Here is a 20,530-nt window from a genome sequence, read left to right on the forward strand (position 1 = left end):
TAGGCTGGGACATATATATATTGGTGATGCCACAGGGATTTCATCTCTCCTCGGGGACATTTTTAAAGGTGGTGTGTCCACTTTTGAGTGTTTCTCTCAGTGTCACCAGAGATTGAGGAGCAGCAGTTTCATTGCTTAAGGGTGAGGTAAGACTGAAAAGATTTACTTTAATTTATTAATAGAAAAAACTACCAAAATCAACAAATAATTTTTTTCCACTTGTGGATTTAGACTCCATAGCATTTATTTTTCACCCACTCTACTTTTGTCTTTCTTGTGTTTCTTAAAAACATTCCTAACTTTTCGTTTCACAATTCTAGTCAAACCTCAGGTGCCAATGTCACCGTCTTTAGCCAGATCCGCTCCGAGCGAGCTCAACCATTGGTGGAGCCAGCTGAAGTTTCGCCTTCAGAACAAAAAAGGATGGAATGAAATGCTGGATGAGACATTTCTGCTCTACACAAAAGGGTAAACTTCTGCCTGACGCCACTTTCCAGTACATTCAGTTTTGTTTAAAGTTTTACCATAAATCTGATGTCTTGTTTCTGTCCTTCTGTCCCTCAGTGTAAATGACATTCCTCTCTTCTACGCGGCTAAAAACAACAGTGCTGGTTGCATCAAGAAACTGCTAGGTTGTGCATCCACGAATATCTTTGAGAGAGGTACGACTGAACAAGGAGTTTAAACCTTACATTGCTGCCTTTTTGGTGTGTTTTCCGTGATTTTAGAAGGTGTATCTTCTTGTTCAGGCTCCCTGGGAGAGACGGCCCTTCACGTTGCTGTTATGAATGATAACCTGGATGCTGCTGTGGCTCTGATGGATGGAGCTCCTGACCTCATTAACGAGCCCATGACCTCTGAACTTTTCCAAGGTTGACATGCAGAAATTCATAACTGCAAAACACCAATGCACATCATGCAGACTGAGTCCTGTGTGTAACTGTATAGATGTCAAGTTGTCAGCTTTTTGATCTGCAATTCAAATCATTCAGCTTATTAGCAAAATCTGTGATTTTTTTTGATACAGTGGATACAAGGGCATGTAAAAGCCTAACACAACAATTTAAGCAGGTTTTTAAAAAATCTAAGGACCTTAGAAAGTAAGCGAACTGAAGAAACTTCAAGAAACTTAAAGAAGTCTTAGTCACTTTCTTTCTAAGCTCCCTAAACCACCATGAGCTGGATGACAGAGAACCTCAACCTTTTAGAAAATATTTTACTTAGTGAAATCATATCACTGAGGTTTTTTTACTTCATTATTTCATTCATCTAACAATAAATCAATAAAGGGCAACAAATTCCAATTATGAGGCCTCATCTGCTGCTTTTGGAGAGCAAACCCTGTTAGGGTTACAGTGGTGGATAAAGCAACAGCATTAAGTGTAGGTTTTACCAAAGCTGGTGAAACAAAAACCACTGTGTTGGCAGTGAACTGATGTACACTTTCTCTCTGTGCTCCGCCTCAGGGATTACTCCTCTCCACATTGCTGTGGTGAATCAGAACATCGACCTGGTTCGTCATCTGATTAGTCGCGGTGGTGACGTGTCCACACCTAGAGTCACTGGTCTGTATTTCAGGAAGAGGATAGGAGGACTTATGTACTGTGGTAAGCCAGCATGAGTGAACTTACGTAAAGAAATGTATCAGCCATTAATTACAAGGCCAGTGGCAGGACAATAAAACCCCAAACTGGTCCCAACATATGTGATAAAAACAAGGCAGAGAAAAGCAATAGCCATGTAAATGTATAGTTTTTGTGCAAAATAACAAAACGCGGGGCTTTTCATCAGGCGAGCACATCCTGTCTTTTGCTGCTTGTGCTGGAAATATGGATATCATCTCCATGGTAATCGATGCAGGCGCCAGCACCAGGATCCAGGATTACAAAGGTATGAGCCCTTGAGTGAGAGAAGATCAAGTATTATTTTACACTGCTAGGAAATTTGACTGTGTGACTGCTTAAGCCACAAAATATTCTGCATCCAATGTGTTATTAGGGTCTTATTTTTAATTTGATTTATCACAGCATTGTCCAAAATTCTCACCACTAAAGGACAAAATCAACCCCGATGGGTTTGCCACTAATTGCAGCTTTCTGGCGCTGGTCTTGTAATTTAAACTCAAAGAACCTCGAGAATAACTGACAGGCTGAAACCAGCAATTATCTTATCTAACCAACAGCTGAAAATGCAAAAAGAAAAATTGACATCAGCCTGAAAAGGTAAAAGTTTCAGGCTCCTTTTTTGTCAAAGCTAAATTATATTGATGAGACTGCTCATATCGAAGACACTACTGAGGCATTATACAATACAATACAATACAATAAAACTTTATTTGTATAGCACATTTAAAACCAGAGGTAGCCAAAGTGCTTCACATAATCCAATAAAACAGTAGTAAAGTACAAAGGCAGATAAGCTAGCAGGTGGGAGGCATTGTTTAAAACAAGCATACAAGTATACAAGTACGCAGATAAGGAAGCAAGACTTAACGATAAAAACAATAAAACAATATAAGTAAAAGAGAGGAAAGGGGAGGATAAGAAAGTACAATTAAAAGGCATGCTCTAGGAGGCCGGGAAGGCTAAGCTAAAAAGGTGGGTTTTCAATCGAGACTTGAAGGTCTGGATCGAGTGAGACGCGTGAATAGTATGGGGGAGGTTATTCGACTGAAGCGAAGGCACGGTCACCTCTGGTTTTCAGCCGTGACCTAGCTAGGTTGCACCAAAAGTCACACGATCTCAGTGTTCTACTGGGAGTATACACGCTAAGGAGATCAATAACGTAGCTAGGTGCAATATTATTTATGATTTCATAAGTAAGCAGTGGGATTTTGAAATCGATGCGATGTTTAATTGGAAACCAGTGGAGGCACGTGAGAATTGGGGTGATAGACTCAAGCCTACGAGTACCAGTTAGAAGGCGAGCCGCGGCGTTATGGACGAGTTGCAATCTATGAAGAAGGGCAGAATGAAGCCCAGTGTATAGGGAGTTGCAATAGTCTAACCTGGATGTGACAAAGGCATGGATAAGCTTTTCTAGATCCTCACGTGGCAAGTATGGCTTGGCCTTAGAAATTAAACGAAGTTGATAGAAACAAGATTTAATAATAGAGGACACGTGCTTGTCAAGCTTAAAGGAGCGGTCCTGGTAAACACCTAAATTACTCGCAGAATTGGAAAGATAATCAGCGAAGGGCCTGAGGACACCAGTTAGATGGGCTCTAGGGGTATGACTGTCAAAGATTACAATTTCTGTTTTCTTGTCATTAAGTATAAGGGAATTGCTCAGCAGCCAGTCTTTACCCACATAGCAAAATTGGTATGCCTCGGATCTGGCCCACACAATGTGCTTACACATGGCCCACATACCGCAAAGAACGACGGCCCTTTGGTGGCCCAGATCAGGTTTGCCAGATGTGGCCCACACATGGGCCAGCACAAGGCCAGTTGCAGGCACACTGGTGGTCCTGCGCTGGCCCATGTGTGGACTAAGTCTTGCAAACCTGATCTGGGCCACCGAAGGGCCGTCATTCTTTGCGGTATGTGAGCCATGTGTAAGTTGTGTGCAGCCACGGGCCAGTTGTAGACACACTGCTGGACCTGTGCTGCCCCAGAACAGTTTCAACTCTGGCCCCAGATGTCAGCCTAATGTGTACCTTTATCAAGCCATGTATTAACAACATGTGCCGGAACATAATAGTAAGTAACATGAGGAAACTTTGTTCAGACAGTGAATGGACTGATTCTTATATGACGCTTTTCTACTCTCCCGGATTATTCAAAGTGCTCTATACAACATGCCACATTCACCCAATCACACACTTTCTCTTAACTGAGTGCTTCCTAACTGCATTCACACACATTCACACTCTTAACATGCAGACTGGATGAGCCAGGGATGGAACCACTAACCTTCCGATCAGTAGGTAAACTGCTCTACCGCCTGATCTACAGCCACCCACTGGTGAAGATGAGTAAACCGTCACTAGGTTTTGGATAAAGTGTACACTCACAAACCTGTCAAACCTGCATTTGAAACGTTAGCTACCATAACAGTATCGTATTGCAACATGGCATTTGGGTCTTCTAACTAAAATAGGAAAATAGGAACATAAATAGTGCCACCATTGCCAGACCTGGGCCACATCTGGTTAACATACACCCTGCCATGACACCAGTCAGTCAGAAGTGCCAGCTTGATGCCAGATCCGGGCCAGACCTGTTTTCTATGGGTCCGGGCCACATAAACCAAACCACAATCAAGCCAGATATGGCATGCCATCACATAGACAGTGCCATCTATGCCAGGCCTGGCCCACATCTGGATGACATATGTCTTTACATGCCAGACATCAGCCAGCAGTGCCGGCTTGATACCAGATCCGGGCCAGACCTGCTTGCTATGTGGGTAACTTCACTTATACAATCGAAGAAGCGAAGCATTGATGAAGTATCACCCTCAGTCAATTCAAAATAAATTTGAATGTCATCCGCGTAGCAATGATAAGAGAGTTTGTACTTTTCAATAATACGACCAAGGGGTGACATTTATAGAGAAAACAGCATAGGACCCAGCACAGACCCCTGAGGGACACCACAGGTAACGGGGGCAATGGAAGAGGAGTAGGTACCCATCGTGACAGAGAAGGACCTCTCCGATAAGTAGGAATTAAACCAACCAAGGGCCATACCCGTAATGCCAACCAGATGTTCAAGCCTTATTAAGAGGATGTTATGGTCCACCAGCTCAAAAGCAGAGGACAGGTCCAACAAAACTAAGGCCGCGGGGCGCCCAGAGTCAGTAATTAAAAGAAGATCATTGAAGACCTTCAAGAGTATAGGTTAAAAATAAAAAAAACATTTTTAAATGCTAAACTAATTGTTGCCAGTTTTTGCTTACATAGCTAAATGTTTCAGTCGTGGAGTAGTGACTGATTTCTGGTTGATGGGGACCTTCAGGAGGTTAATCCAGCTGTGCATATCTAAATATATTAGCATCTTATTAATAATTAAAAGCTTTCTCCTGTCTTCTTGCGCCTCCTGCGTACACACTCTCCATCCAGGCAACACAGTGCTTCACATTTTGGTCTTGCAGCCCAACAAGAACATTGCCTGCCAGGTCATTGACTTGATTATGGCACGCGATGCAGAGCTGGACCAGCAAGTGCCCCTTGATATGGTTCCCAACTCCCGAGGCCTTACACCTTTTAAGCTGGCTGCAAAAGAGGGGAACACAGTGGTGAGTAGAACCTTGGAAGATTCACATGGTGACCCAAAGATGAAAGGTGGAACAGATTGTTCCTAATCTTTAATCTTATCCTAACCCCCTGTCTCTTAAAGGTATTCCAGCACCTAGTTAACAAAAGGCGTGTAGTCCAGTGGAGTCTGGGCCCTTTGACATCTCACCTGTATGACCTGTCCGAGATCGACTCGTGGGCCGATAGCATGTCAGTGCTGGAGGTCATTGTGGCCAGCCAGCAGAAAGAGGTACAGAAGAATATGTAGATAGCATTCAGGAGAAAATGCCAATTGTTATCAGGAAGTTAGTTCTGATTCTGAGATTTTTTTTTTTCTCTTCTATTTTTGCTCTCCAGGCAAGGAAGATCCTGGAGGTCACTCCTGTGAGGCAGCTGGTTAGTCTGAAGTGGAACCTGTATGGGAAACATTACTTCAGGTAAGATTTTGTTAGTTTTGTTAAATCTGAAGTAAAAACTTGAATTGTACGCATCTCTAATGGTGTCTAACACTTCGGGTTTCTTCCTCCCGTTTTGTTGTCAGGTTTCTGCTGTTTCTGTATCTCTTGTACATCGGGACTTTCACACTGTGCTGTATGTTTCGCCCCCTAAAGAACGCTCCAGAGAACTACACAACGTCAGCTGCAGACAAAACTGTCTGGGTTCAGAAGACGCTCAAGGTGGGCCAGAACTATGAATTATCATAGACATTAGAAAACCTCCCAGATAGCAAGGAAACATTGAAACAATGTTGAGTCAATATCAGGCGACGTCATTGAAGCAACGTTGAAGTGTGACGTTGACCCAACATCACTCTTGCACCCATTTTTAACGTTGAAACAACGTCAGGTTTTGATGTTGAATCAATGTTGAAACCTGACATTGATTCGACGTTATATTTTCTAACACTGTTGACATTGAAACAATGTCAGATTCTGATATTGAAACACTGTTGAGATATGGTATTGATTTTCCACCTCTTTCGCACAGTTGCTTTTTATTGAAAAAAACAAAAAACCAAAAAAGGTCAATAGACATGTATCATTTGCAAAATACTTTATTAAAAGACAAAGTTTCCTATTTACATTTCTATGTTTCACGTCACTTTTTATTATTTACTCCGGGATGGGGATGGATGATGTGCGTCCTGCGCGCCACCCGTACGACCTGGAGCATATCTGAGCCATTTCTGGACTGCTTGAGCAAAGACCAACTCAGACATAGAGTTCGCCCCTACCTGCTGCGCCAGGCCATCTAGGACAAAAAAAAAAATTGACAAACACACAAAAAAAGGGAATTAGAGCACATGAATAAGCTCTTGTTAATTGTCTTCAGCAGGGAGAAAGTATGTAAAGGCTGATAAACATGAAAGTCACCAGGCGGAAATCAGCAAACTGCCGCATTTGATTCCCAAAGAGCTATAAGCTGAAAATGCGATATGTCTTAGCATGGTGTGCCGTGTATCCTTTAAAAAAAAAAAGAAAACATGGGTCCTCGGGCTGTACAAAGTGTACAACCCGAGGACAAAACAAGCCGAAGACCAAAGACTCCATCTCCAGATTAACCGGACATGAAAGTCTTGTTATTAAGAAAGACAAAGTAATATAGCAAAAAACAGACATAGGAAATGTGAAACACACCCAGCACATCAATTGATCCCTTTATTGTTCACTTTAGGCTCATAAAACTACAATAAATGTTAAAACTTACCAAATATGCATCTGCACAGCGCTGTCTCTTTAAATGCCCTTTTTTTGCTTTGTCTGGTCCTTGGTATTTTTTCCCTGCCCAGTTGAGTACAGACGCCAGCTCCTTTGTAATGGCATAAACCATTACACAGCAGACTCGCACCTCCAGTGTGGTCCAGCAGCACCAATCAACGCAAAGCGTCTCACCTATAGACACATTTTAAGAGATGGAATTAGCGAGTCTCATGTCTTAAATGTGTATGCAAGTGCCTGTGTGTTTACTTCATGTAATTGATGATAGAAACATGTCATTTAGTTTTCCCTAAAGCCTGATTTTCAAGTCATACAAAGAATAAACCAAAGTATTGGCAGTGCAATGTATTTCTATTCCCTTTTGTTGGATATTCATTTGTTAGTTCTTGTAACTGCTAAAAGTGTTTACTAGTTTTTGCCTGTCACATATATTTGTTATACCATGTAAACTGTGAAATTCCAAGATTTTCAAACTTGCCTTGTAATAGTGGCTTCACAGAGTCTCTGGAATCTACAGAAAAAAAAAATCACAACAAGATGACATTCAGGAGTATAAATTAGGTTTTTTTTTTAGATAAGAGTACAATGACATTGTGATGCAGCTTTAAAACTTTTTTAAAAGCATACCATCTATAGGGAAGACATCAGACTCTGCATGCTGGGGAGATCGCAAAGCTGTGTCGGTTTGTGCCGGAGTGGCGAAAGGTGCCGGAAGCTGGGTGGGGCATTATGATGGTTGCTATCAGTGGGCTGGGGGGCAGACTGCGGAGTGATGAGGGCTGTTTAGAAAAAGATAATTTTTTAAGTATTTAAGAATACAGACAACTTGTCAAAAAAGTTTCCTCGTGTCAGACACATATGTACAAAGACACTAGACAGTATTTTATTACCTGGTATTTTCACTCGAGGGGCCTGGGGAAACCGTTTTTTTGTAGGCTGCTCATCCTCTGAGTCCGTATATGTGTACAGGGGATTTGGTCTAAAGAAAATAAATTAAAAACGGTCTTAAGTAATTTTAAATATGCTTTTGGCATATTGTTTCCTAAAGTTAGTTTGATTTCTAACAACACACACAGGAAACAGAGACGTGCAAGAAGGTACAGTATACAATGAATTTTTGAAGTGCACAAGTGTACACGGCTTTGCATTTTTAAAAAGTTTACAAACTTCCACTTTTTGGACTATATTATGTGGTGATATTGCAGTATGCAAGCACCACAGATATGTATAAAAGACAAGATCATAAATTCTTAACAATCAAAGATATGTTTGTGAATAAAAAGGTTTTACTTGTGCTTTCTTTTAAGACTGGTCTGGGTTTCTTCTTCGGACTGAAGGTCAGACGTATCACAGCGTTCACGTGGATATCTCTGAAGACTGCGTTCTGCTTCGTGAAATGTGCCTGGAAATACAAACACAATGTACGGCCAGACATACATTACGTGTGGACAAAAGGTGCAAACGCATAGAAAAATCAGCGGTTTCAAAAATACGCTGGTACGTGTGGACGTAGCCTTATTCATTATTCAAGGCACAAACGGAAAGTCATGTACGCGTGCAACTTAAAGTTAGGTGAGCGTGCAACGTACAGTCACGTGGGCATGCTGCGTGAGCTTTCAAACTGAGTCTAAAGTTTTCGTGTGCGCATTGAAGCGAGTGCTCTCCAATCATCAAAAGTAACAAAGTCATTGAACACGTTTATACAGTTAACTTTACGTTTATCAATCATATATCACAGATTTAGAATTTTTTGTAGTACTAAGCAACTACAGAGCGAAAGTCTGGGTCAAGCGCCGAGGCGACGGCAAGAACAAAGGAAACCTCGAAGCGTTAAAGCTAGCTTTGTAAGGGAATATAACGAAGAAATTATGAAACGAAAATGTTTTCTTTGTTGATATACTTTGTTCGCAGTGCAATTTATTTGTTGCCAGATTGTAAGAAGTAGACACAATTTAAAAAACTTGTTAATGTACAACATTAACAAGTTTTTTTTTACTGTTATTCAAATGCAAACATGGAAATACCGAGTAGGAAAAAAAAATCATTCATTCTTACCTTATACTAATCGTGGTGCGGGCCAGTGCAGTGCATGAACTGATGCCTTCTCCGGTCAATTCCGCTGAGAGTAAATTAAATGTCCCGCTCTACTGTAGAAGACAATGAATACCGGGGGAGGGGGGGGGGGGGGGGTGTACCAATGTGAGAGGGGTGCTGCGGAATAGTCCAAGTGATCCCTGCTTTAATTTCCCGGTCAACTATACATAAATTGCACGTAGACACGATTTTTTAAAGCTGGTGAACCACACCAAGGCATTGATAACAAATGAACAATAAATCTACTTTCTCTGGTACTTTATACCCGATCAGTTGCAATGCAATTTAATGCTCAACTACAAATCGATGGTTTTTGATGGTGACCGGAGCCGAATGATCGTCAACTATAAATAGACGTTTTCTCGATGTTGTTGTTGTCACCTGGTCGACTATAAATAGATCAAATATCAATGACAAAAAAACAACGGTGAATCAACATCGTTACAACGTCCCTATAGTAAGACCGTCGGTTTACCACAGTATTTCAATGTTGTTACAACATTGGCATTTCAACCCCGACCATATACGACGGTTCGGATGAAAAATCAACATAGATTCAATGTCGTCTTGCTATCTGGGCTTAAACACATCTCAACATTTTACTCACTATGCTGTTTTAATGAGACACCTAAAGTGAAATTTTTATGTTCAATGTACTGACTGTTTTTGAACTATCCCAAAAATATAATTTGATTTTTATTACAGCACATTTATTTTAAAGAGTCATATTTCAGATTAACATTTTGGAAATAAAATATGAACATTTATAAAACTGGCTGCCTAGAAGTAACATTAAACCAGCTCTCACGTGTTAGTACAAATTATTATGATCCAAATAGTCGACCGAATCTGCATAATGAGTACTTTGATTTAGTTTTCTACCCTTTTCTCTTTGTTTAATTTTTTCAGTTTGTACTTCTATTACACGAATTTTATGGAGTTGATGTTTTGGGTATAGATGTTTAGGTCAGTCCCCACTACTTTTACAGTAAAGAAGAAGAAGAAATATTTTAGTTGAGACATGAGTGTATTGCAGCAACCAAAAAGAAAAAAGAAAGAAAAGATTTGATTCAATAACAAAAACTAAATATTATACGATAAGGAGCCTGGGTTCAGTTCTGTGCTCAGACTATTTCCTGGGTATTCTTCAGCATTTGCATTTCAAAGAAAGCCTGAAAACTGCCTTTAAAACAACTTTTAGGAGGATTTTCTGAGCTTTATTAAGTGAGGAAATGTTCGTCTAATAAAGGGGACTTACCTCTTAGTTAACAGGAGATAGGAAAGGAGGAAGAAAGAGGATTTAGAAGATATCTGGGTTCACAAGCAAACCCAGGCTGCTGCATTTGGCCTGGTGTGGTGGAGATGTGGTCATCTGATCAGCCTGAGCTGAGCTAAACCAGTGCCCTCCCCCACAACAAATGCTTAGCTGTATGTCCAGTAAAGGATTAGCTAAATAAAAATCAACACAACAGAATCAATAAAGCTTTCTTTATTTAACTTTGCCTCAAAAATTCAGATTCCTCTAATTGAATCCATTATTACCCCCTAGTTTCCCACTCCCCACCTGCACTGGGGCCTGCTACACATTTTAGGAAGGCAACACTTTCATAGCGTGTCATTTCTACTTTGGTAGTTAGTACTTCCTCAACTACTGCACCACCAGAGGTTTTTTTGCCCAAAATTACTTCAGCCATAACTTACGTAAAACTTCAAATAAATATGATCCACTGAATGCATGTGTAAATGCCAAACTGTACACCTACATAAGTTACACAGTCAGACAATAATGAGATTTTAATATTTATAACAGCATCATTTCCTCTTTGTCCACCTCAGGAGAGTTATACAACACATGGGGATAATGTTCGGCTGGCAGGAGAGATCATCAGCGTCATTGGAGCTTTTGTCATCCTTGTGCTGGAGGTGGACATTTAAAATATGCTTTTTGTTTAAAAATATTCAACAGTACATTACTGTGAACTGTTCTGACCTCATGCATCCCCTGTGCTCCTAACAGATCCCAGACATTCTGAGAGTTGGAGCGAAGCGCTACTTTGGCCAGACAGCACTGGGAGGCCCTTTCCATGTTATCCTGTAAGCACACACACCCTCTGAGAACCCAAGCAAAGCATAATGTTTGGGAACACTGCCTAACCTTGCTGTTGCTGTTGTTTTTGACCAGTATCAGCTATGCCTGCTTGGTGGTGCTGCTGTTGGTGTTCAGAGCCTGTGAGGTGCAGAGGGAGGCCGAGGTGATGGCGGTGTGTTTGGTCCTCGGCTGGTGTAATGTCATGTTCTTCGCCCGTGGCTTTGAAATGCTTGGCCCTTACGTCATCACGATACAGAAGGTGAGGATGGGTTTTTACACGAGCTCCATGAGTAACAAAAACATGAGTTTGCTCTGCTCACACACCTGCGCACACATGTTTTCATTTGTTGTTTTGGTTTTTGAGGTTTTACATTTTCAGACTGAGCTCGCTTGTGTCTCATTTCCCCCTAGATTATATTTGGAGACCTGACAAAGTTTATGTGGCTGATTTCCATTGTGCTCTTTGCCTTTTCTACCTGTGAGTATATTGTTGGCAATAAAAATAAACACAAATTTCACAAAACATTCTTTAAAGGAGACCTTCCTGCTCTCTTACAAACATTTTTTTCTTCTCAGCCCTCTGGATAGTCTACATGACTCAGGAGGTAAATTCCCTTCCTGCATATCGCTCATATCCCATCAGCCTCTTCTCCCAATTTGAGCTAAGCGTTGGCCTCATCGATCTGCCTGTGGACCACACCATCCCTATACCTGCGATTGTCCATGTGTTGCACTGCACTTCCTCTCTGGTCTCCCACATCCTTCTGCTAAATCTGCTCACCGCCATGATGAGTGACACACAATGGAGGGTGGGCCAGGAGAGAGATGAGCTCTGGAGGACTCAGGTAACAGGGTTATTACACACACATGCGTAATCACCTCTTCAGCATTGCTGTGTCATGTTTACAGCTGTAATGTTGTTATTCAGGTGGTGGCCACGACGCTCATGCTGGAGAGGAGGCTTCCTCGCTGTCTCTGGCCTCGACTTGGGGTCTGTGGGCTGAACTATGGCCTGAAAGAGTGCTGGTATCTCAGGTAAGATGCAACCTTGTGTCAGGAACAGACAAAAACCCACAGAAATCACCTAACACAGCAGAAAGGGATGTTATCTTTAAAAATAAAGTCATACAGGAAGTTTGTACAGAAACTACAGCCACAGCTCATGTCATGCTATAAAATGCTCAATTCTTTTTTTAATTGTAGTTCTTATATTACTTTCACACCTCCTAAGGCTACACTCAACAGTGTGGGAAGTCTGCATGTTTTTCTTAGACTTAGATCAGTCGATTCTTTTCATTTTTGTGTCCGTCTCATCAAAGTTAAAGTGGAAAAACAATCAGCCTGTCTAACAAAAGCTGCCTTTCAGTACAAATCAATTCAGTCTATTTCTCAAAACATCAAATATTCCTTTGGTTGTGTTTTTTCTTATTTTATCTCAACTGGTGAATGCTCATATGAAAGAAAATATGAAACAAAAGCCAAAAGCTTGAACTTTGAAGTGCTGTAACTCAGTTTTATAAGTTCTTTCTACTCTTGACATACAACTTTGAATGCAAGCACTTGCAGTTCAAAGCTCCTGATTGTGAGGGCCAACCAATCAGAAGACAGGTAGTATAAAGTGAATTGGACAAATATGAGCTGCTCCAAGCCAGTATAAGACTAATAAGGATTATATTGAACTGCAAGTTATGGAAAGCTAGTGTAGAACAGTCAGACAGGGAAAATGTGCATAATACACCCTTTTAAGTGTAATAGTAGGTTATATATGTATAAGTAGGGGAGGACTGATAGTAAAAATATAGTATTAGTAATACTATGAGAATGGTTCTTCTCACTGCAGGCACAGCATTACTCATGGGTGAAGTCCATCAAAGGCTTTCATTTAGTGTCAGTGGGCAAATTGTTTTCCTTCTGTAAGTGAATAAGCTTTTTGTTTTGTAGGTGGGGTCCAAAAAAAGCTGGAAACTAAAAAGAAGAGTGCAACATAATTAATTTTGAAACATGTTTGACTTTTTCTTTATTCATCTTCTTTGCAGGGTTGAGGACAGAAATGACTCTATGTTGCAAAAGATGCGGCGTTACGTAAACGTCTTCTCCAAAGAGGATGAAAAGGAAACGGAGGGAGATGAAAATTCTGACTTCAAGGGAACCTTGAAGCTGAGACTTAAAAACAAAGGAGGATGGTGGGAGCTGGTTCGACACAGCGCTTTAGGTTTGGAGATGGAGCAGGATGAGCCAGAGGAGGAACAGAACATTAAATATGTTTAGAGAGAGACGCCATCTAACCCAGAAGTTCCTTCCTATCATCAACTTTGAGTCATATACATATTAAGTAGATGTAAAGAATTGCTGAATTTCAGTGACCTTGGGGTGAAAGAACCACACTATCTTGATTTTTCAATATAGTAAACAGTGCAATTATTTCTGCAGTATTATACCATAGAACAGACTGTGATTTTTATAGAAATATGAAAGATGTCTAGCAGGAATATATGCTAAAAAAAACATAGAGATTCATCTTATCATGTAGGTAATGAGTAATTTTATATGAGAATAAAACTTTCTTGAAACAGTTTCACTGTCACTTCATTTGTAAAGCAGACAGCAGATAATAAAATCATACAAAACAAAGGAGCAAGGCACTTACAAAGCTTTACAATCAAATATTAGAGCAGAAATTATTCCACACAATGCTGCAAGAAAATCTACAGTAATTAAACTGCTAAGTGTCAGACTTAGCAACTGTTATCTAAAAAGCTTGTTTATATTTCTTTGCTGGATACTGGAAAGAGATGTCTTGGCATGTTATTGTTGAATTTGATGCTTGCTGGCGGAACAGATTTGCTCGCAATTTTTTTACAAGAGCTGCAGCTGACAGATGAAGTAAGTGGCGACGTTGCAGGGAGCCCTAATCCAGTTTCTGGCGGATGGGCCTGTGCTGTCAAGGATCCCACAATTCCCAGTTCTTGGATCTTCTGCCCAATAGCTGCAAAACAAAAGAAAGAGTCATTAACTATTATTCTGCAATCTATATCTGGAGTTTCCACTTTATTAGGTACACTTGTAATTCAATTTGACAGCTGTACAATAAATGTTTTATTTTATAAGCTTACTAACACATGTATATTTACACATAATTTGTTATTATGATGGATCTGTGACCAAAAAATACCAAACACCAATATGCACAGTGCAATAGTGGAAAATCCCACACAACCCTGATATAAACCACAAACAACTATGTCTAAACTAGTCTATTAGTCAATTGTCTGTTTCAATAACTATTTATAGAATAATTTATAGACCTCTCTTGCAGCTTTGTGCTGTCAATCCAGGTCCATTCAGTGCCTTTTTGAATGGTGCCGATCCAGTATTGGAGATTCCCTTTCTGTGTCAGAAAGTCCTAAAAAAAAAAACACCATTGATGCGTAACTATTAGCAATTATTACCACTTCAAAAACTGCTTGCTTGTAATATATAAGCATATAGTTAATAACTCAAGGAAGGAAGAGAGCGGCATAAAAGGTATCAGATTCACCTGAACGTCTTTGTTTGTAATAACAGCCAGAGATCCCCCTCTGGAGGTGCAGTTCTGCTGGCTCTGGTGCCACTTCAGTCTAAAAGTCGACAGGAAAAAGCAAGATCGGCCAAAGGTCATCCACCCGTCACCACACAGCCGGCAGCCATGATCTGGAAGCAGAGAGAAATGAATAACAGGAAAAGCATATTTAAAAAACAGGTTAATGAAAAAGTAAAAAGCTGTTAGTCAGACCTGAAGCTTCCCACACTCTTTTTTTCCTTTGTATATTCAAGGGTTTTGTTTGTGATTTAATTTTCATCATATTTTCATCTTTATGCATGTATTTTTTCAGTTGCACAGAAATCTAAAATAGTCTCAACTTCTCCTGTTTTATAAACAAAAAAAGAACGCCAAAGAAGAACACGAACTTGAGTCGAGACTTGTTTAAAAACTAATTCGAATCATTATGAAAGCAGAACTATTGCTAAAAACAAGGTGATTGAGAAAGAATCCCCCCACACTTTTTTTTGCCTGCTCACGTTTAATGTGAATAGCTGGGAAGCTGGCCTGGCAGTTCTCGAAGGAGCATCCTGGAGCAAACGCAGGTACTGCTTCTTTAGCTGTTGCACTTTCCTCTATCACCGGGCAGACTGTGGGTCCAGTTTGCACTAGAAATCAGAGCACAATGGGAGGAGATTTAAGAGAAGGAATAATGCCCTGAGGCTGCAGCAAAGCAATAAGCAATAGTTTTACTCCTTTGTTATGTACTGTTATGAGAAATAGAATTTTAAAAATCCATAGCTGAAAAAAAAACTGTGCACCATTTTGATCCTGCTCTGCCAGGACCTTCAGTCTTACGTAATCTGCTTTGGTGTTATAAACATAATGGTGCCAGGAAGGGTTTGTTATCACAGCGCTGACATGAATTCAGATCCATGGCTGCAGCTACTCACGTTTCAGGCTGAGGATAATGACAACCACCAGAAGGACGATGCACATTAAGGTGAGGAAAAGGCACACTGCACGGTACAGACGCACATTTCCTCCAGTCGGTTCTTTGCCTGAGGAAGACGACATCAAATAAATGTTGATGAGCACAACAAAGACCGCCATGAAGCCTGCAAAAGCTGCGTCGTCCTACCTTTCTTCCCCTCCAGTTCAACCGATAACTTGGGTTGCAAGTTTTCATCAGCCTCATCTTTCTTATCCTCACCGTAACTGCGGCAGAATTTAATGTACATGGAGAAAAATGTCCTGGTATTTGAGAGAAAGCTTGTTTGCTCTGTTGTGCTCCGTCTTCCTCTCTGCTGACTCAAGTCTGGCTGCAACAGTGCAGTTATAGGACGCCCCCTTTGTCTCATCACCATAGCAACTTGACCTTCATAGATTCCTAAGTTATTCATGGAGCACAGCGCCTGGCTTGTCCTTGAATGACCCAAACTTTAAACTCTCTTCCTGTCTCTCTCATTTTAAACATTAGTCTCTCTGTTTGTGTGACAAAGTTCTGAGAAAAACACAGACACAGCAGACTTTCTCCTTCAAAACAGCAGATAAGTAATTTCAGATCAGTATTTATGTCTAATGCTTTGGAGATACGGAGGATGCACACGTCACTGATGCAGATTTAAAACATTAGTCTGTAAATATCATGTTATAGTACAAGGTTTTGCAAAGAAAGAGGACGTGGGTGACGACTTAATAAAGCACAAGAGAGCAAGACTTGTTTGTTTGTACCTCAGCAATGTAATAAAAATATCTTCCATTAATCTAATTAACAAAATATTCTTGTAAACAAAACCATTATTTGATTTCACCAAATTGCAAAAAAGAACATGACTCATGCTGTGATAGCTTTAATTGGCTTTGTTGCCTTTTTGTGGGTTAGTGATCATAAAAAAGTTAGACACATTGCTGTGCCATGTTGTCATGCCGTCTTATTTATTTATTTATTTATTTATTTATTTATTTATTTATTTATGCAGCTGTTGTTGTTGTCTTAACGACTAAACTGACTCGCTAAAACAATAAAGAACGATGGAAGTTCAACACGAAGACCAAACTACAACAGGTTGTGAGTAATGTGGTTAGAGGGAAGTTTAGTTAAAATTGTTCTTTGTAAAGACACACAACAGACAGACTTCCTGTCACACCGTTTTCCCTTCAGGCTGTGGGCGAATTTTTATTCGCACTGGGTTACATTAACAGCACAGCAACCTCAAACTACATGTGGTCTTATCATAATGGTTGCACGCAAATTGGATTAAAATGATGTAACAGATGAAGAAAAACTCATGAACTAAGCTTAATTAACCAACATAAATTATAGCAGTAGCATTTCATAACACAGCCCAGATCTTACAGAGTAATTTCACACAATTACGTAAGTAATTCTTCTGGACTTAGGATGTAATTTGATTATCTAAACATACTTACTTTTAGTGATACTTAGCATTTACAGTTGACATACGTGAAATTTAATTACTATAGGTATTTTGGACAGTTTCCAGTATATACCTACAAAGAGAAGAGTAAAGAGAAACTATTATTTTATTTTATTTTATTTTTTACAGTATTCAAATAGCAAAAAAATAATATATATTTATAATGTAGTAAGGGAGGTTCAGACCCTTTACAATACAGCCAGTACCTTTGATACTAATGTGTAGATAGAAGGTAATTATTAGTAAAATATTCTATATCACATTTAACTCTATAAGAGACATGAAAATTAATGCTAAACAAATCATTAATAAAGAAAATATTTTTGTAATTAATTGATTATATGATAACATAAATGATTATACAATTAAAAAACTAAACAAGAAGAGGACACAATAAGTTTTTCTCTAAAGTATCCCAAAGTACACATTAAATGAAAAACTTTTTTTTTTCACCCTTCTTCTTTCCATTAAAACTGAAAATCCTGAATCCCATGTTCTGCTGAGCCTGCTTATAAGCATTTTTAGATACTGAAAATTGCACAATTTCCATGTGATTTAGAAGAATTAAACAGAAAGTGCATGACAATTACACCATAAGTTGCGAAATCATGATATCTAGTTCTATTTTCCTGTATATTACTCTTTAATGGTGAGATTATTGATTATGTTAAGTAACAGTTTTATTAGCAGTGGCAGCAGTATTAGTACTGCTTCTAATTATAAGACAGCAATATTTCAGAGTACCTTATATTTCAGATAAACTTACATTATTACTCCGCAGTAATTTTCATTTTTCTACTTTTTAACACAAATTCTTTTTATATATATATATATTGCAATATCTCCAGATATTAGTAAAAACACATTTTCTTGATGCATATCATTAGCATTATAAATGCATGGGAAAAACTGAGGGGGCTTTTTATGCCGAAACAATTTACTTGGGACAAAATGGTCAATAAATTAATTTGTTTTGAAAAGCAACAAATAATGTATCACGTCAAAGATCATTGTCTTAATAAAGACAAGAAATCTGCCTCTACATTGTAAGTTTTAGTGTAAAACAAGAAAACATCAACAAGAAAACACTAAAAATAAAAAGACGGTCACAGACCTAAATACTACAAACTGAAATATTTAATACCATATATCAAATATACAGTACTATATTTATTTGATAATACTACAAAAACATTAAAAAATAGTATTATACAGACTCTACAGTAAATTCTTCTAAGATTTAAACATGCGCAATTTCACTGCAATGGTCACTATTATACACATTTTACTGTAACTGGTGATGCGGTCTGAAGATTACCAAAAAAAACCACTTCTGCTTTTTCTTTTTTCTTTTCTCTTTGGCTGAATCATTTTTTGTGAGAAACCAAAATATTTACTGCTTTAATTTATCTCCCAGATGGTACAAAGACAAAAAGCACATTTATTATTATTCTGTATAATAATGATACTAAATCCTGTGTTTTACTTAAAGCACATACTGAAAAAAGAAAGAACAATCCCAAACTGGGCAACCAACCAGCTGAGGACACAAATATTTTGTGTAAAACTGTACCTAGTATTTGTTTTCCTGAACCAGCAGCAGACAAAGCTTCTGAATAGACATCCTCAGATGAAATTTGCAGTTTGGCGTAGTGGTCTTGTTCTGCTTCCTCTAAAGATAAAAATACAGACGGACACATTTTAGCAAGAGAAATGAACCAGCTGTGGTCGGCTTTCAAATAATCTGGATTTTCTAAAGTAAACTTTTTTCAAAATCTCAAAACTTTTAGGATTTTTTTTTATTAAACAAGTTTTGAATCTTTTGCACAGTTTACTTACTTTACATAACATTTGCATGACTTGCATACATAATTTTCAGTTAGACTTTGGTACAATGTAAACAGCTTCTTTCTTTTTTTTTTACCTTCTTTTTTCACCTCCAGCATCGGTTCGCTCGGTCCTTCATCCCCTTCTTTGCCTTTTTCTGTCTCTTTGGGGATCTCTTGCATCTCCATGGCTTCCCTCTTCTTGTTTTCTCACAGTTTCGATTTTGCTGGAGCTTTTCAGACCTGCCTAGTCAACTGACAATGAGCTTATGTAACTTGTCATGCAGTTGCACAGACACTAAGTGACTTAGACTTGGACTTGGACTTAGACCTTTTATTGTCATTGTACAGTTGCTTGCACAATGGAATTACGTAACAAGACAACAAGGTGTAAAAGTAAAAGACAATATACAAAAGAAGAAGAAAAAATATATAGGAACACTATGTACACTAGAATATAACAAATAATAAAAAAAAGGGTGGAAGGGCTATGGAAATTGCACATCTGCCAAAATATTGCACAAAAAAGACATTAACATAGTAAATACCAAATAGCAGTAACAGAATAGTAGTATGATTGCATGGAAGACAGCTGCTCACACTCTTAATTTGCATTAAAAGTTCTGACAGCCCATGGGAAGAAGCTGTTCTTTAGGCTGTTGGTTTTGCACCTGATGGATCTGAACCTTTTCCCAGAGGGCAGGATGTTAATTAGGTGGCGGTTAGGATGGAGGTGGTCTTTTATAATTGCCCTGACTCTGGAGAGACATCTAGAGCTGGCAATGGTGTCCAGGGTGGAGAGTGGACACCTTCTCTGCAGTTTTGATGACCCTCTGGAGTCTCTCCTTATCGGCTGTTGTGCAACCAGCGTACCACACGGGGATGGCGTGCACCAGCACACTCTCGATTGTGGCACGATAGAATGACACTAGGAGGTCAGTCTGCAGCCTGTTGCATCTCAGAACCCTCAAGAAATGGAGGAGCTGCTGGGCTTTCTTCATTCAGGCTGATGTATTTGTAGTCCAGGACAGGTCCTCGGAAATGTGGGTACCGAGGAACTTAAAGGAGGACACCCTCTCCACGTAGTCACCTTTTATGGAGAGGGGACAGGTGGTTTTCCTGTGTTTAGGGTAAGGTTATTGTGGTCACACCATTCTGTCAGACCCTGGACCTCATCTCTGTAGGCGGTGTCGTCAACGTTGGTGATGATCCCCATCAGGGTGGTGTCATCTGCAAATTTGATGATGATGTTGCAGGGATGCGGGGGGTGCAGTCACTGGTGTAGATGGTGTATGGGAGAGGACTCAGCACACATCCCTGTGGTGAGCCAGTGCTGAGTGACAGGGAGGATGATCTGATGATAGATTGTGATCAGTCTGTAACAAAGTTTTTGATCCATGCACATGTAGCGAGGGGAGGAGTCTAAGTTTACCAGCTTGGCTATAAGGATGTCTGGGATGATGGTATTGAAAGCCGAGCTGAAATCAATGAAGAGCATCCTTACTGAAGTCCCAGGACTCTCCAGGTAATGCTGAGCAGAGTTTAGGGCAGTGGAAACAGCATCCTCTGTGGACCTGTGGGGGTCAAAGCTGGGTGGGAGGCA

The 20,530-nt window shown here is 39.6% G+C and overlaps 2 protein-coding genes and 1 long non-coding RNA gene across 4 annotated transcripts; 1 reads left to right on the plus strand and 2 right to left on the minus strand.

Annotated features, from left to right (window-relative positions):
* The first annotated feature begins 337 nt into the window (after nucleotides 1-337).
* trpv6 (transient receptor potential cation channel, subfamily V, member 6) lies at nucleotides 338-13,747 on the plus strand. Its single transcript, XM_063485716.2, has 16 exons — nucleotides 338-468; nucleotides 565-662; nucleotides 750-872; nucleotides 1,467-1,607; nucleotides 1,792-1,890; nucleotides 5,066-5,241; nucleotides 5,343-5,489; nucleotides 5,597-5,676; nucleotides 5,781-5,916; nucleotides 10,888-10,974; nucleotides 11,069-11,145; nucleotides 11,234-11,399; nucleotides 11,552-11,618; nucleotides 11,717-11,985; nucleotides 12,069-12,175; nucleotides 13,177-13,747. The coding sequence occupies exons 1-16, from the start codon at nucleotides 338-340 to the stop codon at nucleotides 13,406-13,408; spliced, it is 2,136 nt and encodes a 711-aa protein (XP_063341786.1). The 3' UTR covers nucleotides 13,409-13,747.
* Nucleotides 6,155-9,123, minus strand: LOC134637477 (uncharacterized). The gene is made up of 7 exons (XR_010095125.2): nucleotides 9,013-9,123; nucleotides 8,248-8,359; nucleotides 7,848-7,936; nucleotides 7,585-7,736; nucleotides 7,436-7,468; nucleotides 6,947-7,131; nucleotides 6,155-6,490 (listed from the first exon to the last, which is right to left on the minus strand). It is a non-coding gene; the product is annotated as an uncharacterized LOC134637477 (long non-coding RNA).
* Nucleotides 13,660-19,183, minus strand: si:dkey-26c10.5 (uncharacterized protein LOC563797 homolog). 2 transcript variants are annotated; one of them, XM_063485719.1, is made up of 7 exons: nucleotides 19,026-19,183; nucleotides 18,675-18,773; nucleotides 15,614-15,721; nucleotides 15,200-15,328; nucleotides 14,679-14,830; nucleotides 14,446-14,543; nucleotides 13,660-14,126 (listed from the first exon to the last, which is right to left on the minus strand). In XM_063485719.1, exons 1-7 carry the CDS (start codon nucleotides 19,114-19,116, stop codon nucleotides 13,997-13,999), a joined length of 807 nt encoding a protein of 268 aa, XP_063341789.1. In that variant the 5' UTR covers nucleotides 19,117-19,183; the 3' UTR covers nucleotides 13,660-13,996. The 2 variants fall into 2 exon arrangements, with proteins under 2 accessions (XP_063341789.1, XP_063341787.1); XM_063485717.1 differs by lacking the exons at nucleotides 18,675-18,773; nucleotides 19,026-19,183 and adding an exon at nucleotides 15,802-16,004.
* Between the last annotated feature and the right edge of the window lie 1,347 nt (nucleotides 19,184-20,530).

Source organism: Pelmatolapia mariae, linkage group LG10_11 (genome assembly GCF_036321145.2).
Source record: "Pelmatolapia mariae isolate MD_Pm_ZW linkage group LG10_11, Pm_UMD_F_2, whole genome shotgun sequence".
Taxonomy (NCBI): domain Eukaryota; kingdom Metazoa; phylum Chordata; class Actinopteri; order Cichliformes; family Cichlidae; genus Pelmatolapia; species Pelmatolapia mariae.